Genomic DNA, 27,659 nt, shown 5'->3' on the forward strand with positions numbered 1-27,659 from the left:
TCTCATGGCTTCTGCTTCCCGGATGCGATTAATATATAATGCACCAAACCTGGTAATTCTCCTTTGCGGCTGGTAATGCTTTGAGCCAATCCTACCAAGCTCAAGTAGTCTTCCCTATTATAGATGCAAGAAGCAACGCCATGAGACACTAGATATCGTAGCAAAGCAAGGGCCGTTGGGGATATAAATATGAGATGGTCATCGTCACTTACGAGATGCGAGACTGTTCATGTGTCTGTCGAAGCTATAGATGAGCAATGATCTCTGTTAGGCATAGGATACAATTTTAGCTAAGAATAGAGCTCGCAATACGCTGCCTAGCCCAGTACCAGGTCGCAGCTACAAAGGAATTGCTATGGCTGGCCTGCTCACCCTTCAAAGTGGATCAAAGTCACCATAGATAGTGCAGAGGTGCTGAAAATCATTAAAAGAAGTTGACCTAAGAGGATGTTGAGCCACACTGCCCACGAGTAATGCCCAAGTGACAAAAAATAGATACCCAAAATGGCATGGTTCTAATACCATAAGAATTGTGATAGAAGCTGTTTCGCAAGTTCTTGTGATTACTTTGTAGGTAGACATTTGTTGACAAGCAATCTTTACGATGTAACAGCTACAAGTTGCCGGAAGAATCCCAAGTTTTAGATGTATATTTAAAGACTATAATTAGTTCACAAGTTAGAGAATCCTTTTCTTCTAACGAATTACCAACCCGACATTGGTCTAACTAGTATGCAATCCACGCATTGCTGCGGGATATAGAGAGGAGCTCCTCTTGGCACATGCATTGATTGGTTCTTAAATTGCTAATCAATTCACCTTGCATACTTGGATTGATTTTTGAAATCTTGGCTAAGTCTTAACCCATGGCTTTATCTCCTACTTTCCACATGACGCTGGCTAAGTGGAGTGGCTAAGTGGAGACTGAGAATGTTACGTGCTCTACTTCAAACTTCCTCTAATGATACTTGTATTTTTGTGCTATCCAAAGTCTATTGAACGATCTGAGAATGCTGGAATCATCCTGCTCAAGGACACATGCGGATCCTGTCAGGCTCACATTGGCAAGTTTTCGGGATATTGTCTCTCGGTGTTCGACTATGATTATGACTATTGACATTCAGGTACTCGGCATTATCTCGGCACCCAAGGAAGGGCCCGTTCCCTCAGATTATAACTCTTTGGGGAAGGAAGCGCACCGTCTCCTTGCCCACACTGTGTGGTTATAATAATTATATTTTCAATTACTCGTCCATTCAAAATTTCTTGTTTACAACATTCCTCTCGTTTAATGCATGTTATCGATGCAAGGGAGCAAGGAAATCCAAGATGGATGCAAGATTGAAGGATGACTACACCTTTATTCATATGGTTGTAGTCCATGTGACAATATTGTGTAAACTGCAATGAGGATCAGTTATTGTATCGCCTTGCTCATGTATTTATTGGACTTCAGCTTCCAAAATATTAGCATCACAAAATCAATAATAAATCACCACCCCTAACATTTGCAGGGAGGATCGGGTACTAACGGACCCTATGTCGCGTCTCATGTCCACTATTTTACTCATTTGCTTTTTTCCTTAAAATTTTGATAAAATAGTAGGACTCAGCTTCAATTATGAGTTAGTAGTTACATGCTCCACGATGGAAAGGCTGCCTGTCATGCAAATCTAGTTTACGTGCATGAAGTGATGTGCAACGCCCCCAACCATGCACAGCAGGGCTATGATGGGAATGCATGGTGGCTTGCAAGAGACTAATGGAGTGAAAGATGGTGGTGTTTTGACCTCTTGAATTAGAGGAGCAACCCTAATCCTAATTTAAAATTGACCAGGGGTGGGGTTATCAAGGTTTGTTTGCTCAGCAAGAAAAGCAGCAGCAGAACGAGAAGATGCATCGTCTTCCATAGCCAAGCTTTAGGAAGGAGTTTTAAAGAAAAACAAGCTCGCCATCGCCATAGCCAAACATCCTCCGTCTTCTCTTTCAGGTATGCCACGCCCCTCCTTTTTCCTTCTCCCTGCCATTTTTATCTTTCTCGATTTCTCCGCTTCCTGCTTTGATCTCCTGCTTTGATCTAGGTTACCTCGTTCCTCCTCTGCTCCCATCTTTGAATATCTTTTCCTTTTTCCCTTCCATGCCTCTTTTGCTCTCACGCGATTGCCACGCTCTTCGTCCCCGGAATTTCTATTCAGGTTTGCGGAGTATAGTTGTCCGTCGTCGCACGGATCGATATGTTGCAGTCGGAGTCTTGATAGCTCTGAAATATTCAGGCTTGCATTCCAAAATGAGTACTTCCCGCTGAATACTGCAATGGTGGAGAAATCTTAAGTTGCAAGAGAGCGCCTCGGGTTTTAAAACTATCGTCAATTTTGGAAAATAGGTGATTGTCCTCCTCCTAGGTCGTTTATGATTCCGTTGCAAACCCTTATAGAATATCTCCTGTGCCTTTCATTCTTGCTGTGTTGCTACAAGTCTTGTGACTTTCAGAACAAGTGAGGTGTTTTATAAAAATCTCTCCAGGTTCTAGGTGAAAGGGTGTTGAGGGCCGATTAAGCTCTGGTAGAATGGCATTCCCGTTGTTGGCTAGCTGAATACTGCTGAAAACCTTTTCTTCAGTTGCCGTGCTGCTGTGTAAGTGTTCAATTTTGTCTACATTCTCGTTGAACTCTCTCATAGACATCAGCTGCACTCCAATCTGTCATCTTGTTGAGCGCTTCTAGCCATAGGGACAGTATACGTCGGCCGTTATGGGTTTTTATGTGTGAGCTGTCTATTTGCTCTTTTGTTTTCGCTCAAGAGTAAACCATCCGTAGTAGATAGGATGTGACGTGCGGTAGTAGACAAAAGTCTTCACTGAGAGTGAACTCATCTTCGGATGAAATTGTGTCTCCCTCACTTGTGGCCAATTGACGCAAACTGTCAAAGTAGCATTGCTATTTTTGGACAAGGATGTCTCCCTTATTATGTGGCTTAGTCTCTAACTCCTTTTTCAGAGCTCAGCCACAGCGATGGCATTGGTCTCGACTACTTTGTGTCGTTTATCACTTCTACGCTACCTTGCTCCTTACCACCTGCTGTCTGTCCTGTGTCTTCGGCATCAGCTTTCTGTCTAAGAGTCCTGCCTTCATTTGCCCAGTGTTTGAATGCCAAAATGAGTGAATGATTCACCTGTTTGTGTACTTGTGAAAGTTTTCACATGTATATTCTCGCTCATGTCGTTAAAACTACTGGCAAAAGGTGTGTGCTTGTTATTTAAAAAAAGCTTAAATTTCCATTGTAAACGATAGTCTTTTTTTGGATGCCTGGGTGGGGAATACTGATTGATGCTAAGGGATCTATTTTGTTTGTTTGTTTTTTAATATGGAAGGTTAGTCTGTTTTGTGTGTTTTATATGATGCTTTTGGCAGATGGCAAATTTTTGTGTGTCTGTAGCTCTACCGTCCTGAGTTTCATGATTAAAAGTGCTAAGTGCTTCAAATCTTAACTTGGGAAATGCGTGTGTTCTCTTGTTGCATATGTGGGGCATCCTCTTGATTCACTTCACATGGCATATTTACTTCACAGTTGTATCTTGAGACCTCTCATAGTTCAGTCCACTTCAGTTTTTCATTTATCCTACCCTTTTATACATTCGCTTAGCTCCATCAAGGTGTATCTCATGGCCCTTTCAGCATTGCCTTCAAGATTCTCACTCTGCAAAACCTTTTGGTGCCCTTTCACATGTTCCCTTTCTCTTTCAGTCCTCTTCCCTCTGCAATTGCCCCTGTCTCTGCCTCCACAGCTGCACTGCAGGCCCGCAACTGAAGGTTCCCACAGCTGTTTTGCGAAAAAGTTGCTATGTCGGACCCAGCTACTTCACCAGAGGTTTCCCACGAGGATCGTTATGAAGAACAGCTTGATATTGGCGATGATGATCCTGAAGGCATGGTCGATGAAGTTGACGGAGATGGAGAAGGAGAGCCTGAGGATGAGGAAAAGCCTGAAGGTCAGGAAGGTCTTGATCTAGAGATGGCAGAGGAAGATAACATGGCCTATCCAGATGAGCCTGATGTTGAGCATGAAGCAGGCATTTCGAATGGTGATGCTGAAAGGAGAGATGATGTTGGTGATGAGGAGAGGACTGACAATGTTGAGGAGGAGGCAACTGTGGAAGAGGAAGCCGAGCAAGTGGAGGAAAAGGACAAAATGGAACAGAAGGGTGGGGATGATCCTGAAGGCTTTCTGTTGCAACCTCCCCATGGATCAGAAGTTTTTGTTGGTGGTATATCCAAGGACACCTCTGAAGATGATTTGAGAGAGTTATGCTCTCCATGTGGTGATATTTATGAGGTTAGTTATTTCTTATAATGTAGTGGTCTTAAGTGTGCATTTTTATGTTCAGATGTGAGCCTTATGCAGTCTGTGCGGTCTTTTTCTAAATTTTTAAACCTAGACTTTTGACCCTTTGGAAGCTTGGTGTGAGCAGGTACGTCTTCTCCGTGACAAGGATACAGGAGATAACAAAGGCTATGCATTTGTGACATTTACAAACAAGGAGAATGCAGACAAAGCTATTGAAACGCTAAATGATTTTGAATTGAAGGTCTGATCTTAACATTTGTGTGTTGGCCTTGTGAAGCATCTTGTTTATCTAAATAGTCTATTTCTCATTTCTGATCTCTTCATGCAGGGGAAGAAATTGCGCTTCTCTCAATCACAGTCAAAGCATAGGCTGTTTATTGGTAATGTTCCCAAAAACTGGGACAAAGAGGATCTTGAAAAGGTCCTTGAAAGTCAGGGGCCAGGAATTGAAAGCATTGAGCTGCTCAAGGTAAACTTTGCTGTTTTAGCTCTCACTTCAGATATTATGTACTCACTCAACTTGTGGTCGCATGGAGACACAGAAATTTGTTGCTGTTCGATGTTTATTGACATGTCTTGACTTGCATTTGGTTTGCTCAGAATATTTGGAGTGGTCAGTTTTGAGCAAGTGTGTGTGGTGACATTGGCCTCAAATTATTTGTACTTTGGTGCTTCTGGCATGGAATGCCTTTAGATTCACAGCAGCCACCTACATTATGTGAAGGGTTTGCTTCTCCATGAAAGTTGTTGTTAAATGAGGTCCTGCTACTCTGTCATTGCTGAGCTTTCTTAGTCTCTCCATACGTAGTTGGGTCTTATTGTGTTGTTCTTGTATAGATGTCCAAGTTTCAATGTGTGGCTGCAATGTCATGCGTGGCAGTTATGGGTTGTTATGCTCTTGTGGCTCACCCTGTCCGCACCCCTTGGTCAACCAGTAATGGCCCTCCTCTAGCTTACTGACCAGGTTGGCCAACTGACAGCACGTGCTGACCTGTTGATCGATTTGAATAAGCTGCAGCTTCAACATAGTGAACAGTGGAAGCTCTTTTGGTGCCTCAATAGTAGAGGTGACTTTGTAGAGAGTTCGAACCCTCTCCAGCCTCTCCTCTTGCTCTCCTCTCATCCTACAGCTCCCCTTTCAGCCCGCTGCCCCTCCTCCTTGCTCTCCTCACCAGCATCTCCTCCTTGCTCTCCTCAGCCCTTGCCCTCTCCTCTCCTCCTTGCTCTCCTCTCCAACCTCTCCTTTTTACTCTTCTCACCTCTCCTCTCCTCCTTGCTCTTCTCAGCCCTTGCCCTCTTGTCCTTGCTCTCCCAAGCCCTTGCCCTTTCCTCTTTGCCTTGTTGTCCTCTCAGGCCTTGTTGTATGACATATGTATTAATAATAATTATATATATAAAATATATTTTATTAACTTATAAACCAAAACTTTGTTTCCACCGTTTCTTCTGGTGACCGAAACTCTGAAATACCATCTCGCCCGTTTCCGTTTCCCCGTTTCGGAAACTCGGGGAAATTATGCATGGAAGCTCAAGTACTAAGCTACTAAGCAAGGAAAGATTTGAAGAGCCAGATGATGATCTCGATGAAGAGGCAGTAAAGGCTAAGATTCAAGAGTTTGAAGGGGTGAAAAAGATCTTTCAATTTCAACATCTCTTTGAAGCTGGTCGCGTGAGCAATTATCCAAACATGTTCCCCCACATCTTCAAAGAGGATAAGCCGGACCATAGCATAGAATAACATAAGATATGTGCATACCATAAGCATAGCATGAGATAAGTACATAACATAAGCATAGCATGATTGCATAATATAAGCGTAGGAAGGAAAGTGCATATCATAACATAAGAGTTATCACATAAGCATAGCGTAAGTTCAGCAGACTAAGTATAGAAATTAAAAGACTCCTTTAGTATGTATCATAGGGACCAACACATAAGAATAGCATAGCATAAGCAAAGCTTATAGCATAAGGTGCATAGAATTATCCAAGCAATGACTCCATGGATAAAGAGGGACTATACCCGTGAGATTTTGTCGCTTGCGATTGCTGATCTCCCATACATGGGGCGTTTCCCTAGCACTGTATCTTTCTCTTTAGAACAACCACCTAGAAAGCGCCGTGGATCTCGATGCTGGGAAAGGAGCAGAAAACGTAGAAGAAGATTCCTAAGCCCTAGTTCATCTTCATGCTCATCCTCTTCGTATGAATCTCCACATTGAAGAAAATGATGAAGAAGCAAAAAGGACTCCAAGAACAAGGTTAATAAGTTTATTAAAGGAGGTAAATCAATTCGGTTTCTTACTTATGATGGAGCTTATGGCCACACAAATATACCACTGCAATTCATCCGGCAATTGGATGTGCCCTTGGGCATGGATAAGTTTAAAGAACCATCCAAGTTAAGGATGGTGAGTGTGCATCCACAGGCATGGTCAATGCTTGGTGGAGTGCGCATCTAGTTGATGGTACAGCTCCCAAGTAGTGGAGGCATTTCAAGAAGCTATTCTATGAGCAGTCTCTCCAAAGCAGTTCCTTGACGAAGTCCATATTGCTTGGCAGAGCTTACGCGTGGAGCCAAGAGAGTCCATCGAGACTTACAATCATAATTTTTGGGATGCATATCTTCATTTAGGAGAGAGAAGGTAAAGCTTTGAAAGTATCAAGCAACACTACTAGGAGCTACCTTTTGTCATGAAGGTATACACATGCATGCAAAATGGATGTGGGTAGTTGTGTGAATTGCCATTTGTTATGAATGCAATTATGTATGCCAAATGGTCGAGTGTAGGTAGCTCTCCATCTATGCAGTAAGGCTTGCACCTTACCAAGCCACGTCATTGGTAGGTCTAAGGTCATTTTATTGCCGCATGGTAAAGTCCATTGCCTCTTGGCAGTCCTAGTGCTCAAACGCCTATCATTGAACTTGGTCAGATGCTTCTACACACCCTATCCTAATTTGGACAATTGTGTTTGTCTCGACTAAGATTATCAGATCTGTTAGAAATAGAGGCTTAATCCTTGAACCTCCAATGCAACGGATTGATCTAGGTGACTCTTTTCAAACACTTAGAGATTCACAAAGAATTCTTACAAACTGTAAAAAAATAGACAAAAACAACGGCACATGTACTTCCAAGAATACTTAGAAGACTACACCAACCACTATAGTAGAAAATTGCTCCAAGATGGAGTTGAAAAGATTTAGTGAACTGTTGCGCAGAAGGACAGCTAGAGAATGCTCAAATTTGAAATATATAGATAAGGAAAGTGGCTAGGTTTTTCTCATGCGTGTCTTTTGTCAAATGCTTCAGTGGGATAGAGTTGGGCAAAAGGATAGCAAGAGAATGTAGAACTCTGAGGTATTAGATAAGGAGGGTGGCTCTGCTCCTCTTCTGTGTAGGGCTTCAGTGGGGGAGGAGCGTGACTTTAAGGCACATTCAACTTTAGTACACAGGATCATGAAGGAGGTCTCTTTGGTAGTACGAATGCTATGGTCTTAACTAGAGGATGAGATCACAAAGAAAGAATTCTTAGAAATTGTAAAACAATAGACAAAAACATCGGCACATGTTCTTCCAAGAATACTTAGACTATACCAACCATTAGAGTAGAAAATTGCTCCAAGATTGAGTTAAAAAGATTTAGCAAACTGTTAGGCAAAAAGATAGCTAGAGAATGCCCAAATTTGAGATATATAGATAAGGAAGGTGGCTCGGTTTTCTCTTTTGTTAAATGCTTCAGTGGGATAGAGTTGGGCAAAAGGATAGCTAGAGAATGTAGAAATCTGAGGTATTAGATAAGGAGGGTGGGTAGGTTCTGTTCCTCTTTTGTCAAGGGCTTCAAGGGGGGAGGAGTGTGACTCTAAGGCACATTCAACTTTAGTATGAAGGTGGTCTCGTTGGCAGTATGAACACTGACTAGGGTAAAGGGGCCAGTCTTGTGCACCCCTATCGTTTTCATAGTGTAAGGGGTTGCGCCTATGGATATATTTTTCAAAATGTAAGGCCATCGCATGGAGAGAATTTAAAATTTTCAAAAAATTTGATGGAAAAAATTTAACTTGGTGGAAAACCTAAATACCCAATACTAAAGGCATTGTTGGGCCAGTATTGTGCCACATGTAGACTGACTTAACTTTTCATAAGAGCTTGACACCTAAGCATATTTTCCCTTTTTCATGCCTCTTTATTGGGTCATTCCATGAACAAAAAAGGGGGGATGCTGACATTTGCAAGGTACCCTCCTCTTTACTAGCCCCTTTACCCTATTGTATTCGAGGTATGGTCTAACTTGGAGGGTCTCCATGTAAGAAATCCTAGATTTACTATATTTAGAAATGTGCTAAGGAACAGAAAGGAGATTGAAATAGCAGAGAACAAGGAATAATTGTATTGCTCGAGTGTCTGTAGTGTATCTGTAGTGTGTGTTATCCATACAATTGGGTCTCTCTTATATAGAGAGTGAAGAGTCACACATGAAAAGGTGTGTACTTCGAAGTGTATGTGCATGAAGAGGTGTGTATCCCTTGTGAAGGGTGTGACCCTTGATGAGAGGGTACATTACAATAGGAGTGTCTCTTGTGAAGGGTTGTGCCTCATAGGAAGTGTCCCGTCGAAAGGGCATACCCTTCCACAAGTGTACATTCATCAAACCATCGATAAGTCTAGATATAGAGAAAGGAATACGTCACAGATCGTGACATCCCCTCCCACTCAAAATAAGACCCTGGTGGAGATAATGAACTGATGTAGAAAATATCACAGTAAATTCTGAAAATACTGTTGTAAAATGTCAGGGTACTGCTGTAAGTCTTCATCAGATTGCCAAGTAGCGTCGGAATCGTCGAGATCTCGCCAAAGAACAGGGAATTCCGTGATAAGTCGATGTCGAGTCTCTCGCTGTCGATGGTCCAGAATACGCTCAGGAATAAGGAGAACATAATCGTCTTCGATTTTTGGGACATAATCACTTGCAGGAGGAACTGCTTTGTCGCCTGGAATGTACGTCTTTAGCCAAGAAATATGAAATGTCGGATGGATTTTACCCCATGATGGTGGTAATTCCAATTTGTAACTTAAAGGTGAATTTTTCTTGATGATCCGGAAAGGTCCATAGTATCTTGGTCGCAACTTAGGAAACACAGACTTAACCATATTATAGCGATGTGGGGCTACAAATAATAGCACCATGTCACCAATGTCAAATTCCAGGTGACGTCTATGTTTGTTGGCAGACCGTTGATACCGCTCTTGCGCTTTTCGCATATGATCCCTAACTTGGAGTAGAATGTCTTGCATTTCTTGAACCAGTTGATCAGCTAGGGCCACTTGATGTTGAAGTACAAAATTTGTTGGTACAATCGGAGTGTGTCCATAAGCTGCTTGAAATGGAGTCATGCTGATGGCACTATGGAAAGAGTTATTATAAGTAAACTCAAGGAGTGGTAGATACTCTTCCCAAGCTGCTAGGCGTGACTGGATATAATGTCGAAGCATTTCTTCGAGAACTTGGTTGACTCTTTCAGTCTGGCCATCTGATTCTGGGTGGTAGGCTGAAATGAACAGTAGAGTTGTACCCAAAGATTCGAATAGTGAAATCCAAAAGTGACTGGTAAACTTAGGATCTCTGTCGGATATGATATATTGGGTAATCCATGGTGTCGGAAGATGTGTTGTATGAAGAGTTTGGCGATGTCCGGAGCCTGTTGTGCACTGCTTTTGCAAGCAACAAAGTGTGCCATTTTGGACAATCGATCAACAATTACCATAATCTGAGTGTTACCTCTGGAGGATCGTGGTAGTGTTGTAATGAAATCCATGGAAATACTTTCTCACCTTTTAGTTGGAACTGGAAGAGGCTGAAGAAGTCCTGCTGGAAGTCGTCGGCTTGCTTTCATTTGTTGACAAGATAGGCAAGATGTAACCATTTTGATGACGTCGCTTTTCATCTGAGGCCAGTAGTATGTTGCACTGAGTAACCTATAAGTCTTGTTGATGCCTGGATGGGCAGCATAAGGAACTACATGATGCTCTTTTAACAAAAGACGTCGAACATCCTTGTCATGTGGTACATAGATGCGATCTTGATAATACAGAAGGTCGTCCGTATAAGAATAGGATGAGAAAATCTTATGTTCGGAAGTCGAAGGTTGATCTTTTGAAAGAACTTGTACTGCTGTGCTGAAGTCTTTATCATTGAAATACTTTCCTTTGAATGAATTCGTTCGACGGGGCACTTCCTATGAGGCACAACCCTTCACAAGAGACATTCTATTGAAGAGACACTCCTATTGTAATGTACCCTCTCATCAAGGGTCACACCCTTCACAAGGGGTACACACCTCTTCATGCACATACACTTTGAAGTACACACCTTTTCATGTGTGACTCTTCACTCTCTATATAAGAGAGGCCCAATTGTATGGATGACACACACTAGAAATACACTATAGACACTCAAGCAATACAATTATTCCTTGTTCTCTGCTATTTCAGTCTCCTTTCTGTTCCTTAGCACATTTCTAAATATAGTAAATCTTGGATTTCTTACAGTGATATCAGAGCAAATTTCACTCCTGCCTGTAGGAAATGCCCCCCACCTTCTAGCGCCTATCTGATACATCTTTTTCCGCTAGAAGGATATCCGTGCACATTGTGCATGGAAGAGATGGAGAGAATGAGCGTAAAAATTTTTAGCGCCAACCTTGCCTAAAGTCATCAATGGCCTCTCCATCTCCCACACATCACGAGTTGATGTGAATGGACACGACAAAAATTGTGTCTTTTCATGTGCTTGGGCTGTCCCAAAACCAAGGGACGCACCTTTTCCACCATCGGGCACACCTTTTGATGAAGAGTTTTGACTCCTCACCCAAGGTACACACCCCATCGTGGAAAAAAGTACACACCTCTTCATGTGGGGACACCCCTTTTAAAAAAACAGGGTCACACCCCTTCATGAAAAGGTGCACGTATTCCAAGGGTCACACCCCTTCGAATAGGCACACCTTTTTGGAACCAAGCACCTTATAAAAAGGGTACCTAGAGGGGTTAAAAAGAAAAAAACCCAGCCCCTTACCTTAGGTCTAACCCTAGACTACCCAAGGGTCAAATAAACCCGCCCTTTAATTTTTTGGGCAACCACCCAACATAGGCAGCCACTAACGAAAAAAGGGACGCACGTTTTGACACCCGTACAGATTTTTGTCAAGCAGGCTCACCTCCCTACGCAGCCCTCCTGCCCTCGCCGGTTTGCTGCCCTGCCTCCTCGTCATATGCAGCCCCTGCCCTCGCCGGTTTGCTGCCCTGCCCTCGCCAGTTTGCGGCCCTGGTTACCTGCCAGGCCCTGCCATTGCTGCCGCAAAACAGCCTTTGCTAAGCCGCAGCCTGGTTCGCCAGTTTTCTATCGCAAAACAGCCCTTGGAAGCCCTCAGCTTGGTTCGCCAGCCCCCTATCGCGGTTTGCTGCCCTGCCTCCTCGCCATATGCAGCCCCTGCCCTCGCCGGTTTGCTGCCCTGCCTCCTTGCCATATGCAGCCCCTGCCCCTCGCCGGTTTGCTGCCCTGCCCTCCCCAGTTTGCGGCCCTGGTTACCTGCCAGGCCCTGCCATTGCTGCCGCAAAACAGCCTTTGCTAAGCCGCAGCCTGGTTCGCCAGTTTTCTATCGCAAAACAGCCCTTGGAGGCCCTCAGCCTGGTTCGCCAGCCCCCTATCGCGATCCAGAATTGGATACCAGCAGCCTGTTTCGCCATACGCAGTCTGCCCCCTCTTTTTCGCCATCTTACCTGCCAGATCAGCAGCGGTACAGCCCCTTTACCGCGATCCAGACTGCCTGTTAAGCGCGCGCTGTTGCTGTTCTGGACCAGCCAGGCCCAGATCTGCTCCTCGCCACCCACTGCAACATGGACCTCCGGACAGAAATCTGTAAGCCTTTTCTACGCAACAAATTGGCACATTAAATCAATGCCAGGTGGATTCTTTCCATTCTACTTTTAAGGATTCTCTTGTCATTATCCAATTACAGCAAATGAAAGACGCTCCCTTAAAGCATGGAAACCCCTGGTAATTCACCTGGCATTTCAAGGACACCTCAGGCATCATCTACCACACAATATCGTGTTCAGATTGCACAACCAGCCCATTTCGGAGCTTTGGCATCGTGGGTCTTCTGTGTCACGTGCCCTCCTAGTGATTTGGACCACATCCTATACCTTCTGCATGCGGCACCTCACTTACATTACTTCCTCAGCACAGCCCAGGTTGTGTTCCACGAGACACGAAGATACCCAGAACCCGATATTCCTCACGAGTTTGCTGTCCATTTTTGGAGAGTTTTACCCCTCACCTTCAGCATCTCTAGGGTACTCTCCACCTCCTTCAGCTCCTAGATATCCTCCTATACAGGTTGTACCTTTCCCAAGACGGTATTTACACTCTGAAGGTACTCCTTCTCTTGGATATCCTCCACTTTCGACAGCAGCTCCTTATCCCTTCTCAGATCCGTGGACTCTGCAACCTACCCCTGTACTCTCACGAGCAGTAACACCCATTTCGGCATCACCAGTGTTACCTCAGACAGGACCTCCTTTACCAGATTTCCACGGCTGGTTCCATCCTGCTTCTCCTGCCCCCTTCAACATGAGCAACCTCAGGGAGCAGCCCGAATCTTCTTCCAAAAATGGTACAAACTAGAGCGCAAGTTCGTGCTTTTCTCATGGGGACTTCAGATATGTCGCAACGCTCGCGTGCAGCCTCTCCAGAGATCAAAGACTCAAGTCCAAAAAAGACCCCTGAAGTCAACGTACAAGGCGAAACACTACTGCAACTTCAAATTTCCCAGCTTCAGGACAGCATCTCCGACTTTGTCCAAAAAGTCCAAAAACTCCAAGATTCTCGCAGTACCACACATACAGAGGATGACGTGACGCAACCAGATGACTATGTGGACTCATTCCCACCAGAGGTAGAAAACACTGAACTCCGTGCCCTCTACCGTTTACTCCAAGCTTCCAAAACTAAAAGACTTGACATCAAACTTTCGGAAGCCTACACTGGTCAATGCAATCGCCGAACAGTTGACCAATGGCTCGCAAAATTGCGCATGTACTTTGATACTGTTGACCTCACTGAAGGCAAAAAGATCGCCTTGGCAGCCTCCCTCCTCAAGGATACAGCTTTCCTATGGTGGCAACGACGCTTAAAGAATGGCAAAAGTGTGTTAACCTGGGAACGTTTTGAACACGTGCTCCGTGCCAATGCGGACTTCCAAGCACGTTCAAAACTCCGACAGTTGGAGCAAACAGGCTCCCTGTCTTCCTACATCTCTCAGTTCATCACATTGGTGCTGGAGATTGAATGGCAAAAGTGTGTTAACCTGGGAACGTTTTGAACACGTGCTCCGTAAGCAGTTCATACCTGCCAATGCGGACTTCCAAGCACGTTCAAAACTCCGACAGTTGGAGCAAACAGGCTCCCTGTCTTCCTACATCTCTCAGCTCATCACATTGGTACTGGAGATTGATGGTTTAACTGAGGATGATGGCCTTCATGCTTTCATCTCAGGCCTAAATACCTCGTTACGCATTGATGTCCAAACATCACCACCACAGCTGGCGCTATCGCTTACGCAGAGCGCATTATTGATTTCCAAAACACAGGGAAGCAAAGGGCTAATCGAACACAAAACTCTACTATGGCCAAAGGGGCTCGCTCTCAAGATAACCCCAGGTTTAGAAAAAACTCGGGTAATCAAGGTCAGCGACAGTCTCAAGATCCCCACAAGTCTCAGAAATCGTATGCTGGATTCCAACAAAAGCACTCCTCCAAGGATCGCGCCTCTTCTTCTTCACAAAGTCATTACCGTCATCCCCAACATAAAGGTGCGACCACTGACAAGAAGAACAACTCTAGCACCAAAGGACTTTGTACCATCTGTACAGGCGACCATAGATGGTTCGATTGTCCCAAGCGCCCAAAGCAAAATTTCAATATGGAACCTAGCACTTCCCAAATAGAAGATGCTACCCCAGCACAACACAAGAAAGGAAAAGCTGTTCGAATGGCAAATACCATCCACCTGAGCCTTGCCAGCAACCTCGAACCTTCCCTGGCCACTTAAGTACTTTGTGTTCAAGGATCGATTCGTGGAACAACGGTCACTATCCTCATCGACAGTGGCTGCTCTCATAACTTCCTAGCTAGTTCTATGGTCGACAAACTTCGGTTGACCACCAGCCCTAGTCTCATGGACTATCAGATTGAACTCGCAAATGGAACTACCTTCTTGTGCAACACCAGGATCAAAAACTTGTATTTTCGCATCCAACATTATACGGACAAGTTGAACTTCAACATCATGCCTCTTTTTCGGTACGATGTCATACTTGGACAACAGTGGCTCTACGACTACGATCCATCAATCAGTTTTCGCAGCCATACTATCCAATTTGTCCACCAGGGAAAACTTATTGAGCTAACTGGTTCTAGGGACTCTCCTTCAACCCCAGTTGCCTCTGCCCTACAAGTAAAGAAGTGGGTTTATAAATGTCAAGTAAAGACTTCACTTCTGTTGGTTACGGCAGTAGAGGAGACACCAACAAAGGATCCTTCTGAATACCTCAACCAACCTTTTTTCCAGCCCTACGTGGATATTTTTCCACAGGAATTGCCAAAGCAATTACCACCTCGACGACCAATGGATCACCCAATCGAACTTATTCCTGGTAGTAATTCACCGTCGAAACCTCCTTATCGGGTTTCTTACACTCAAAATGAAGAAATCCAAAGACAGGTGACCGAACTACTCGACAAAGGTCACATTTGGCCCAGTCGCAGCCCTTTCAAATCTCCTGTACTACCTGTGGAAAAAAATAATAAGTCAATGCGCCTCTGCATCGACTACCGAGCCCTCAACAAGCTCACTATAAAAAGCAAGTATCCATTGCCTCGCATCGATGACCTCTTCGATCAACTTCTACACACAACACAATTCTTAAAGATTGATCTTCGTTCAGGTTATCATCAAATTCGCATACGAGAAGGCGATGAGTACAAGACAGCTTTTCGAACAAAGTATGGACACTATGAATGTTTGGTCATGCCTTTTGGGTTAAACAATGCCCCGGCCACATTCATGACACTAATGAACGACATCTTCAAGCCTTTCCTCGATAAGTTCATCATTGTTTACCTCGATGACATCCTCATTTTCAGCAGATCCCTACATGAGCACAAACAACATCTTCACCAAGTTTTTGAAGTTCTCCGCGCAAATTCTCTCTACATCAACATTGAGAAGAGTGAGTTCTTCAAGACCCAACTCGAATATTTGGGACATGTTATTTCAGCTCAAGGCATCTCTGTGGATCCCAAGAAGGTCCAGGTAGTCCGAAATTGGCCTACTCCTAAGAATATTCATGATGTCCGCTCTTTTCTCGGATTGGCAAACTTCTACCATACAAAGGTCTATCAGTTTTTCGAAATCGCAGCTCGTATGTCCGAATTATTTAAAAGCACAGCAGTTTTTCAATGGCTTCCCAAAACAGAGTATAGTTTCCAACAACTCAAGCAAGCACTCACTACCACACCAGTTATGGCTATTGCTGACCCAAACCTTCCATTTGAGGTCATTACCGACGCTTTTGACATCGCTACAGGAGCAATCTTGATGCAAGAAGGCAGAGTTATTGCTTTTGACAGCCATAAACATTCCGATATCCAAACCCGATACCCGGTTTATGATAAGGAGTTTCTTGCCGTTGTACATGCTTATCGCTCTTGGAAATGTTATCTCATGGGCGCCGACTCGGTGGTCAAGACAGACCATCACTCTCTAAAGTATATCTTTACTCAGCCAGTCATGAACGCTCGACAAGCACGCTGGGTTGAGTTTCTGGCCAACTTTCACATGACCATTAAGTACATTCCAGGACTACGCAATGTAGTTGCAGATGCCCTTAGCAAGTTAACTCTAGCATTAGCTATAGTAATCTCTACATTATCTGTGGATGTTCAGGGCATACCCTTCCACAAGTGTCCCTCCATCAAACCATCCATAAGTCTAGATATAGAGAAAGGAATACGTCACAGATCGTGACACTCCATGCAAGAGATTCGGTGATGTGAGCTGTCACGATGCCGGGACAGCTATGCAATCTTGAGTTCCACTCAAGAAATACCATGCAGCCATTCTTAATGCAGGCTAATGTCATTCATGACCATTTTTAGGCAATGGGAGCTGCCCTATCATCTCTTTAGTTGGTGGCCCTCATCCTCACCAACCTCCACCCGAGTACGACATGGTTTTTCAAGCATTGAGGTGCCAGGTCACGACCAATCAGTTCCACTTTGATGACTTCTCATAGAGGAGGAAACTGTTCTCATCTTTCAAGGAAAGTTACCGGTTATTCAAGGTAGTGTCTAAGAACTTTCGACAGTGCACAAGAAAAAGCGGAGTAGGTGCTATTCATGTGGGAGGAGAGGGTGTATGGCCAAGGATTGCTGGTCCAAAAGTAAAGGCAAAACTAAGTACCAGGACACGGAGTCACACTCATCTTCCGACTAGTTAGCTATTTCCAAGGCAGCATGGAAAATTCCAGCCGAGGTAATCTCATTTGCTGTTCGAGGTGACATGTGCTTCGAGGATCCAGACCCTCAGGTGCTCAGCTTGACTTGTTGATCCGGTCGAGTTGACCTATTGGTGGCCAACCCTTGTTGATCGACTAGGTTGGAAAGGGAGCCTATAAAAGGTCCCTCTCCTCACACCCAAGGTGTGTCATAGATGGTCATTTGGAGCTTCTTTTCTCACATGTATGTTCTTGGTTGAGGTTGTATTCTAGCAAATATACAATTGCTATTGCTGCACACACACACACACTCTCCCTCCCTCTCTCTCTCTCTCTCTCTCTCGTATGCTTCTACACATGCACTACTTTCATAGACATAAGTCTAACAATCCTATATTCCTAGAATGAAATGCTTGATGAGGCTTTTCACACACTCAAGCTTAGGTCGAGGTTGATAGTCAGTTTGTTATGCTTTTGTATAGATATCAACCCAAGTCCCTTGTAATGGTTGGATTGAAAGGTACTCAACTTGATGCAACTAAGGGTCTCGTGCTAATATGCAAGGATATGAGTGACTGCACGACAATCTATCAAGAGTGCTCACGATAGATTGTGGTTCTATGCTAAGATTCTAAAATATTGAAGGATTCAAAGGTGTTATGGATAGGACTCGCAAGGTATTCTCTAGGTACTCTGGATCCTTTTTGATCTTGAAAAAGATATTGAGGTTATATATAAACTAGAATTGCCTCCACATGTGAAAATCATGGTTGTAAGACACGTTAAGACATGACACGTTAAACATGCTTCAGACACGAGTGTCTAAAGTGTCTTAAAGATAAGACACGTCATTGTAATAATAAATATTTAATTAATATATGTATTCGTCTGTGGGTCAAAGAGCCGATATGCTTTTGACTCCTCGCTATACCCTATGAATATGCCTCTCTTGCTCTTGGAATCGTACTGCTTTCTCTCATTTTTTATGTCACAAACAAATGCTTTAGAATCAAAAATTCCAAATGGGAATGATAGGCTTCTTATCATAGTTGGCTCAATGTGAGATCTTATCTTTGATTGCCTTGGTCTCTGTGCTTCTCAGTGGGTGTGCGGCTGCATGAATCACCTCAACACAATAGGCCTTGGAATGGGTCTCCTCTTCGACATAGTTAACCACATCTCTACTATCACACAGTTCTTTCTTTCCACCACTTGGTTTTGTTGGGATGTGCGGTGAACTGTCTCTTGATTCCATTCTTGATATAGAAAACATCGAAAGTGTTCGAAGTGAACTCTCCCCCTCTCTGTGGTTCCTTTTCTACATTGGCTCTCTATTTCTTAAACTTCTAAAGGGATTGGGACTTCTTAGCCAGGGAGTAACTCCAAATCACGTGGCTGAAATTATCAGTGAAGGTATGGACGTAGCATGATCTTGCGAATGAATGAGTAGAAATCAGTTATCGGTGGATGTGGCCTTCTTCTCGATGTTCTTGCCCTAAGCAGGCCTTGCAGATTAGTGGAAGTTCACTCATCAAACCTGCCTTCTGCTAAAGATCAAGGTCATTTGGACATCATCCAAGCTAGGTGAGGCAAGTGGCCACCCTTGGCTAGACTCCTAGGCATCTAGCAAGCGAGAGAGAGAGAGAGAGAGCGAGAGAGAGAGAGAGAAGGGGGGGGAAGGGGGACTGCAAGTCGGAGGAGGGAGAGTAGATCGGATTAGATGTCACATCAAAGTGAGTACAATGGGTTTGAGATGCGCTTTATATAGTCCCTTCACTACTTAGACGTAACCCACACGAACTTAGGCTAGTTTTGGCCTTAATTACAAACCTTCCCCACCAAAAATAATTTTGCCCTCAAAATTGCAAGTGGTGGCTGGAAACAAAGGCTCCTTGCTGCTGCAAAAAGAATGCATGCGACCCAGCTCAAATGGAAAAGTAAGATAGTTCTTTTTCCCATGAGCTGTAGCGTCAACGGGGTCATGTAAGTGCTGATCCCACCTAGCACACTCATCATGAAGAAGCTCCAAAATCACATAGAGATTGGCTGTCCCCAAGGCAGTTATTTTATGGACCTCTTTGTGCCTTGCTTCCACTTTTCCCCAGGTCCGAAGCATTCATTGTTAAAGTTTTGCCATATCCCTTGCGAGGCAGCTTTGATGAGCTGTTGTTGCATTGCATTTTTATCTGTGCTCGCCCAAATGCTAAGAATTGAAAATCATTGTCATTGTAACTGCTGTATTTAGGCTCCAACAGCTCCAGAAGCATCTTTGCTTTCTCAATATTTGTTGGGGGCACAATGGCTGCAGCAGTGCTTGCCTGCCCAAATGCCAAGAACGGAAAATCATCTTCATCATGATGCTATTATTGTGCTCAAACAGTCCTAGTAGTTCTCGTGCTTCCTCGACATCCAAGGATTTTCAGTCCTCACATGGAAGGCTGTCAGCCTTGGGTTGGACCGTTGTGATTTCCTTCTAACCATGACACCCATGAAGTCTTTGAAAGCTGCCCAATGTATAGTACTTCCAAGATGAAGTACTCATCTCTAACCAGATGTGGGCCATCATAAGGAATCTTGCCCTCATCATCCATTGGATATGATTCGAAAACATCCTTCGAAAGCTGAGAGCCATTCTTTCTCATTAGGATTTGGGGTTTTTCCTTTGAATCTGTGCTCTATCAAAATCTCTTTTAATTGTCTACCACATACTAGTCCAACCAGGCCCCTGCCATAATGTAAGAAACAAACTTTCTCTCTGACCTCAGATAATAGGACCATGTAAGCATGGTGCAGATTTGACAAGGCAACATCACTGTCCCACTCGCCCCGCAAACCTATGTGTGTATTGGGCATATAGCATCTTTCCACATAAATTTGTCCAAGCTGCATTCGCTGTCTAGGCTGCATTTGAGGTGATCTAGACTCTATGTAGAGTCTCCTGTCTGATTCAGATCGCGGCAGATCGCGGTCAACTCCTCTCATAGGCATTGTGGTGAAACAAAGCATCCACACGAGGCTGGGATGTGCCAAATGACAGTAGAGAAGACCGTCCTCTATCCCTTGCATGTAACTCAAGGATATAGCCCCTTGGAAGAGTCACTGGTGGAAGTCTCTGGCTGAAATTTTCCATGGGCAAAGATCATAGTGGGCTGCTCACTAATAAGCTTCCCAAAGATGGAAGGATTTGGCTGGTTGTATAATAAATACTCTACCTGTTCCCCACCGTGCACCTGTGTGGGCTTGCAGTAAATCCCCATGTTAGTGTACCTTGGTGCTCTACAAACATGATGTACCATTATCGTGCCCTATAAGATCACCCTCCTTGAAAGAAGCTGATTGCCCTTGTCCTTCACGATCCTCAACTTCTGTTGTGGTAAGTTCTCCTCATCCCCAACCGTAGCCTTACCTTGGTCTCCTTCAATATCACTTCCATGTGCATCTTTCTCATCATCTTGCATATATGTATTACTTTGCTGCTGTGCATCAATGTACCGATGGGAACAATAACTGTTCAGACCCATATGGTGGTGCAAGGTCTGCTTGCCAACAGTATTATTATGCCCATTTTCTGAACTGTCATAACAGCCATCTAAATTTTGCTGTCCATTGTCTTCATAATTTTTGCTGTCATTTTCAGATTCTATTGTTAAAGTGTCATAATAGCCATCTTCCTTTTGCTTTCCATTGTCTTCACTGTTATTTTCAGGTTGAATGGTGTGGATGCTGCTTTTGTCATTGGCAGTGGTCATGATATATCAGAATCAGATTTAGGCTCTGCAATCTGCTATTATCCCTGAAATCTGCATGCTTGGCCTGGTTTCCAATGCCAACGCCCACCATTAAGTTAAGTCCCAAATACATGCATCTCTGCTGTGTCCTTCATGAGCATGACATGTAAGCTGAGCAGCTGAATTTGATTGCCCTTTGATGTAGGCTTGTCTTTGAAAACCTTGTGGGAGTCTAGGAGTCTTCTTGAGTGTATTATTTAAATAGGCATGCATCCCAAACCCACCAAGTTTGATCAATGCATCGTGCTTTTCCATGTCAACGGGTGACAAGCTCGTGTGCGGTGCTAGTGGCCAGAATCTCCTGTTGTCCATGGGAATCACCCTCAACCAAGGGATAGGCTGTCACACAGAATGGACTTGGTGGCTGGTCAACGTAGGAGTATCATCCTTGCTAGCAAGAGATCTTTCCTAGGTCCCCTAGAATTGGGGCCATTGTCCCTCTTGTGATACATTGAATCAGTATCCTTACCATCCCTGTTGTCCTTCTGCATATGAGGAAGCATGGGCTGCTTTCTCATCTCCATGTGCATAACCCATCTGATCTTTTCACAAATTCGTTGGCAGATTTGCTGGCCCATCTACGTCACTGCCTTGGCTTGGGTCATGCTCTGAAGCATCACTGACGAGGCATCCATGAATTTAGCGCTTGTGCCATCAAGCGTGTGCATTGCAAGCTAGGAGGTATTTTCGTAATGCCCTTGGGTGCTCCTGAAATGACAACGTTTGGTTCTTGCTATTCATAGCCATTTAAGCTGCTATTTTCATTAGAACATCTGTCCCCCCCACATCCTTTAGTATTTTGCAGATGGAATCACTTGATAACAACCATATTTTTGTCCTGCATCCAAAGGCATCATCCATGGCTTTGAAGCATGGTTTGGCTACATGCCAGAGAGTGGCAAAACATGGCTGGACCGCATCACAGGCATTGGCTTGATTGTATTCTCCTCAAATGTTTGGTGTCTTCTTTTATAGGCTTGCATAGCCTTTGGCATCAATCGGCCTCGGCATAGTTCTAGCAAGTGACTATCATGAGATTGAAACTGCACTATGTTGTGTTTTTAGAGGATGAGTTTGGGAATGTTCCTTGATTCATCTAGGTATATGCTTCTGCTGTATTAGCGGACATGCGAATTTCACCTTGTGAAGTTTTCGTCCAAGTTGCAGCTTGTTGGTATTGTGATAATTCTTTCTATCTTAAATGGTGCGTTGCCCTATGAGCTAGATTTAGATCTAGATGCTCGTTGGGGAGAGACTAAAATGATAGACTTCACAAGAAGTTGTAGCTTGAATGAAGAGATTTTGGACTACCTTTTGATTAGCCTTCTCCTTTAGTGCTAGCCTTTGTCATGGTTGAGTTTGCCCTTCACCTCCGGAGTGCCGACAGAAACTCAGTACGAAGACTTTGTATAAATGGATGCTCAAGTATGTGTGGGTGTGTGGATTTGTATGTGTGAGAGCATATTTTTATACTATGGTCTACACCCACTGTTGGGCGCTGATAACGTCAGTGGGGATGTCATAGTAGCTAGTCCCTGCTATGCTCTTCTTGGATTCATCTAGGTATATAGAAGCATATCGCAGTGAAATCTAATAGCTGAATATGTAAGGTACAAACACCATCATCTGTTGCTAGGACTCCCTTGACGGGTATTCAGAGCAACCAAGATAGATTGAGCTGGACTCCCCTAGTGGGTATCAAAGTTGCCAGGCTAGAGCCCTCGGCCAGATTCGGAAGAAGGGCCGCTATGGAATGTTGCACTGGACTATGATGCCTTTTCAGTTATTGCATAGTAGGACGAAAGTGCTTGTGAACGGATTATTCAGTTGGCTATCTGTGGGTTAACGTAGTGTGGTGCTTTCTTGTATTTGAATGCCTTCTGAATAAAAGATAAAGAAATACCGAAAGGGGCGCTAAGTTAGGGCCAATTTGGTTTCCGGTGTAAGACGGGGGCGATCTAGCTCTTGGGTGTTGTGTTCTAAGTTGATTTTGGTTTGTGCTTTCTTGTATTTGAATATAAAGAAATACCGAAAGGGGCGCTAAGTTAGGGCCAATTTGGTTTCCGATGTAAGACGGGGGCGATCTAGCTCTTGGGTGTTGTGTTCTAAGTTGATTTTGGTTTGTTGTGGAAAGTTCTAAGTGGTTGTAAATATGGTATTTCCTGGTTAATAATTGTTCACCGCCCTTTGGAGTTCCCGAAGGCCGGTTATAGTGGTTCCATTGCCAGGGCATCACCAACTTTCTCAAGGGGGTGAGGCCTGTGGTACATGATAGTTCATTAGAGGGAGTATCCCTAAATCCGAGACAAGATAGCATAGTGCGGTCATTGCTATCATCAAGAAGCAAGATGGCCTACTTGCTAGAACAAAAATAGGAAGTGGTAAATTGCGGTCACTGTCACATGATTCTGATGGCACTTGATGCCAAACTGGTTGGTTCACTTTCTATGATATTCTTGTGAATATGTGTGGTTTGGATTGTGAACTTGTGTGATATGTTCCTTATATACCACAGATTATGGACAGTTTCTTTCTTGTGAGGACTCTTTTACAGCTGCCAAGATAGATTTGGACAGTCCCATATAGCCATAAGATGAAGTGGGTAAATAATTGAAAGGAACATGTGTGAGAAATATGCATGGGATGTTTTTAGAGGATGAGTTTGGGATTGTTCCTGGATTCATCTAGGTATATGCATGGGATGCTTGGTCTGCATGCATGAAGTGTTTTTGTGTGTACTCATGATGTACCAAAAGTTGAGTCCAGATGGATGGCCATATAGTGGGTAAATCATCTTGAGAAGTGCTTGTTTGCATGCATTGAGTGCTTGCATATGCTCTTGATGTACCTCATGCTATGGGTCCTACGGGATGTCCTATGTGGGTCTTGCGGGATGGCCATACGGAGGATCTTGTCTGTCTGAGCATATAGCCATTTTTGGAATGATGCTTGGTTGTGTTCTTGATTAATCGAGGCTACAAGCTTCCACTTGGTTTGAAACTTTTGCTGCGGGTTTTGATGGAACAAAGCAAAAAGTTTTGTGCAAGCGGGGACTTTTGCAATGTATCAAAAGGGGGGTTTGTCACGGGGACGTGAATTTCTAAGCTTTAGGAATTTACGGTGATTGCCCTAGCCTCCAGCTGATTAAAACAGCTCAAAAGACACTTCAGTGCAATTAATTCCATGGGCCAAGGCAAGGGACCGAAGGTTAGAGAGGAGTAAAAATTCATTTAGCTAAAAATAGCTTCAGGTGCCAGTTTGGCAAGCTGGCTTGTGGGACAAGGCAAAAAGTCAAAATTTGCTTTGAGGCTTGTTTTTGGACCATAAAAGAATAGGGAGAGGCAAGTCACAGGCTGGGAAGTGCTCTAGGGCTATTCTATCACATGGCCTTGCTGATTTTTGACTACCAGGGCAATCAGTGGGCTGTGGTGGGCTGCCTAAAGTTAAAAAACGAAACTTGTTTTTGTGCCAAGAGTCTCCAGATCAGTTCGTTTTTGCTGCATGCCGATTATTCATGCCTTCCGAGAGGCCCAAACTTGTTCCAGGAGCTTTCCAGATCAGGAGCCTATCAAAATCGTAATTTTCCAGGCAGTTTGGAGGTTCCGAGTCACACTTGCCAGACCTAATTTCGTTGTTCTAGATCCACTCTAGGGTCAGAAGACAGGCTTCCAAGGTCGGTGATTTTCTCCAGCAGGTTTTCCAGGGTTGCTTTTGCTGATTTTCACCTGTCAGGGTGCTAGAGATCTTGCCAGAGAGAGAGAGAGAGAGAGAGAGAGAGTTGGCAAGAGAGAGAGAGAGAGAGAGAGAGAGAGAGAGAGAGAGAGAGAGTTGGTAAGCTCACCATCAAGAATTGCCATCCTGCTCTTTAAGGTCTACTCATGATAGAGTGTCCATGTGCGCTGTTGGATTAGTGGGCACATTCAGTCTACCCTTGTGGAAATCTATCTTTGAGGGAAGGCTTTCTCATGTGGCATAACCTCGATCACAGGCTGGAACATCGTGATGACAGCAGGGATGATGTCAGCATCTGTATGGACAGGTACAGGGTGCTGCAGTGTACTCTACGGAGATGCAGCATAGTATCCAGGGCATGGCAATGGCCTGAAACAGGTGGAACAGGAGGAGCTTGGAAGCAATGGAATGGGCCAGGTCTCAGGCCTGCAACATGCCCCAGTTTGGGGCGGTTATGTGCCTGGGCCAGTGGCTGTGTGCCACGTGGCCAGGCAGGGCTGGTAGGGCAGTAAGAGGGCTGGTCGGCTCTTACAGACCAAGGGGCTGGGCCCTGGTCGGTTGTAATGCCAGCAAAAGTCGGCCCATTTAGGGCTGACTGGCTGGTTTTATGGAGGGGCATTTGGCCCTATAAAAGGGACCTCATAAGATATCATCTGGAGCAGCTGTCCAAGAGCACATTGGAGCAGGAGAGGGCCATCCAAAAGGGCTTCCACAAGTCCAAGAGAGGTGGCTCAGGACCTGAAGACATAGCTGCCAGGAAGCTGCCCACCTAGGCTGACATCCAGGGCAGCAAGGTGGAGAGATCACGGCATGGAGACTAAGTCTACGGAAGTGCAGTGAAGCTGCAAAGTTGAGGGATAGACGTATGGGGGAAGAAAGTGGTACAAGCTGATCTGATATCCAGGCATAGATGTGATTAGAGAGAGAGAGAGAGAGAGAGAGAGAGAGAGAGAGAGAGAGGTGTGCAAGGGAGGGTGCACAGGTGGAGGTTGAAGTCACAGGCAAGAGGGACTGAAATAGTTCAAGGTGACTGTAATAAGGTCACATCATATCTGTGGTATGATGAGTGAAAGGTATACTTATACTGTCCTTCAATGTGTTCAAATTGTGCCTTTCTATGTCCGAAGGAACCTAGCCAAATTAGTCGTATCTCGTACTAACCTGGCCGAATTTTGGCCTTTATTATAAGTACTTCTGATGATTTAACTCAGATGATGCTTATTTAGTTGCTTATGAATTGTGGTGGCAAATCTTGGTGTTCTTGTATATAAATCATTATCCAACTTCTCATTTCCATGAAATGATTTATCTTGTGTTCTTGTATTTAGAAGATTGTCCAACTTTGTATTTCTCATCGAATCGGTTATGTTCCTGTAATTCACGTGGAGGTTTTAATTAGGGGAACTGCTCAATAGACAATTATTTATTTTTTGTCTTTGCAGGATCCTCAAAATCCCACTAGAAATCGCGGTTTTGCTTTTGTGGATTACTATAATCATGCTTGTGCTGAGAATGCAAGGAAGAACATGACAGCCCAAAATTTCAAGTTGGGTTCCAATTCACCCACTGTTAGCTGGGCTGATCCTCGAGGCTCCACAGACAGTGCTGCATTGTCCCAGGTACTTATCACATCTGTTTTGGGTAATAGCAGTCTGGAAAATTCTTACTTTAGTTGTGTTCAAAGATACATATTTTAACCTTCCAATTTAAAGAGTGGATATATGCACCGGGGAGGAAGTGGGGCTACATCATTTCCTATGTACTACCCATCCAAATGGGCAAGGCTGACATGGTTTTAATTCCTTGCTTGAATCACTACCAAAGAAAGGTGTCCAACATAAGTAAAGCAAGTCATGAAAATCCCAATGCTTACCAATAAGTCTCTGATGTATGTGCATACGTTGATTGTGCACATTATTGAACGTGCTATGATAGACACCTACTATGCTCTATGACGTAAAAAAGAAAAAAACACATGCAAGGAGAGAGAGATCCCTTCTTTTATAAACATCAAAGACCTGCTATGGACTTAAAACAGACAAAAACACGTGTTAAATCTGGCACTCGCTTGCAGGTGAAGGTGGTGTATGTTAAAAATCTTCCAGATGGGGTTACCCAAGAGCAATTGCGGAAGCTGTTTGAACATCATGGTGAGATAACAAAAGTTGTCTTACCAGCGTCAAAACCAGGACAACCCCAGAGGGACTTTGGATTTATTCATTTTAGTGAACGGAGTAGTGCCTTGAAGGCAATAGAGAAAACAGAGAAGTATGAATTAGAAGGTATGCATTTTGTGCCTTACTTTCCGATTATGTGAAACAGTTCTATGTTACCACCTTAACAGTGCTTTTGTGTTGTACTCTTTTGTAGGAAGGGTTCTAGAGGCTAGTCTGGCCAAGCCACCCACAGAAAGGAAAGCCTCAGATTACCCTTACACATCTCAAAGGGCTGGTTTGCTCCCACAGCACCAAGGTAGGTTTGGCTATGGATATTCTGGTGCAGGTCTATATGGAGGTGTAGGCTCATATGGCTCAAGAGGTTATAACCAGGTGAGTCGTCCATGAGAAGCTTATTGTTCTATATTGTCTCTTCGAGCTGAAACAGTAGATTATCTTAATAATTTTCCCAATAACTGTTAATGGTTGTACCAGCCTGTCATTTATGGAAGAGGTCCAGCACCTGCGGGCATGACTATGGTCCCCATGATTCTTCCTGATGGCAGAGTGGGCTATGTGCTGTACGTCAAATATCTCACATGTTCAGACTTCTTTTTAGCTATGTAATATATACGTTAATCAACTGTGTGATTTGTAACACGATTTAAACGGCTTGTTACGGGCATGCAGGCAAGAACCTGGTGCACAAGGAGGATCTGCTCCATATAGAGCTGGCAGAGCTGGTCATGGTGCAGCTAGCAGCAGGCAGGGTGGAGGGGGCAATGCTAGTAGTGGGAGTAGTCGACGCTATCGTCCTTACTAGTTTTCAGATTGCTGTCAATGCTAATACATGCTTGCTACAGTCAGGTTGTACAATTTGTTGCCTACTCTCTCACTATGATTTCTCAGGAAAGGAAAGCTGCAGTTGGCTGTTAGTTTAATGGTAGTCTTATTGTTTTGAATTTTCACAGCACTCCACGAAACACAAAGTGTGTTGAAATTGCCAGTGGCAGCTCATAATCATTACACTCTTTCTCAAGTATAATACAAATCAATGAATTAGTTTTTGAGGTTCAA

General features: G+C 44.1%; 1 protein-coding gene across 4 annotated transcripts; it reads left to right on the top strand.

Annotated features, from left to right (window-relative positions):
- The first annotated feature begins 1,869 nt into the window (after nt 1–1,869).
- LOC147906042 (heterogeneous nuclear ribonucleoprotein Q-like) lies at nt 1,870–27,659 on the top strand. 4 transcript variants are annotated; one of them, XM_087376153.1, is made up of 9 exons: nt 1,870–1,990; nt 3,744–4,332; nt 4,469–4,585; nt 4,673–4,813; nt 25,869–26,045; nt 26,501–26,708; nt 26,797–26,975; nt 27,078–27,163; nt 27,273–27,659. In XM_087376153.1, the coding sequence occupies exons 2-9, from the start codon at nt 3,841–3,843 to the stop codon at nt 27,403–27,405; spliced, it is 1,533 nt and encodes a 510-aa protein (XP_087232279.1). In that variant the 5' UTR covers nt 1,870–1,990; nt 3,744–3,840; the 3' UTR covers nt 27,406–27,659. The 4 variants fall into 4 exon arrangements, with proteins under 4 accessions (XP_087232279.1, XP_087232306.1, XP_087232288.1 ...); XM_087376180.1 differs by having other exon boundaries at nt 3,785–4,332; XM_087376162.1 differs by having other exon boundaries at nt 1,875–1,990; nt 3,568–4,332.

This window comes from Dipteris shenzhenensis, chromosome 1 (assembly GCF_047967505.1).
Source record: "Dipteris shenzhenensis isolate YYH24624 ecotype China chromosome 1, Dip_SZ_1.0, whole genome shotgun sequence".
NCBI lineage: Eukaryota > Viridiplantae > Streptophyta > Polypodiopsida > Gleicheniales > Dipteridaceae > Dipteris > Dipteris shenzhenensis.

Excerpts from the sequence above, each read along its gene's own strand:
- LOC147906042 (XM_087376153.1), top strand. The coding sequence starts at position 3,841 with ATGTCGGACCCAGCTACTTCACCAGAGGTTTCCCACGAGGATCGTTAT. Across the intron at positions 4,333-4,468 it reads CATGTGGTGATATTTATGAG|GTACGTCTTCTCCGTGACAA; the intron begins GTTAGTTATTTC and ends TGGTGTGAGCAG. Across the intron at positions 4,814-25,868 it reads AAAGCATTGAGCTGCTCAAG|GATCCTCAAAATCCCACTAG; the intron begins GTAAACTTTGCT and ends TTGTCTTTGCAG.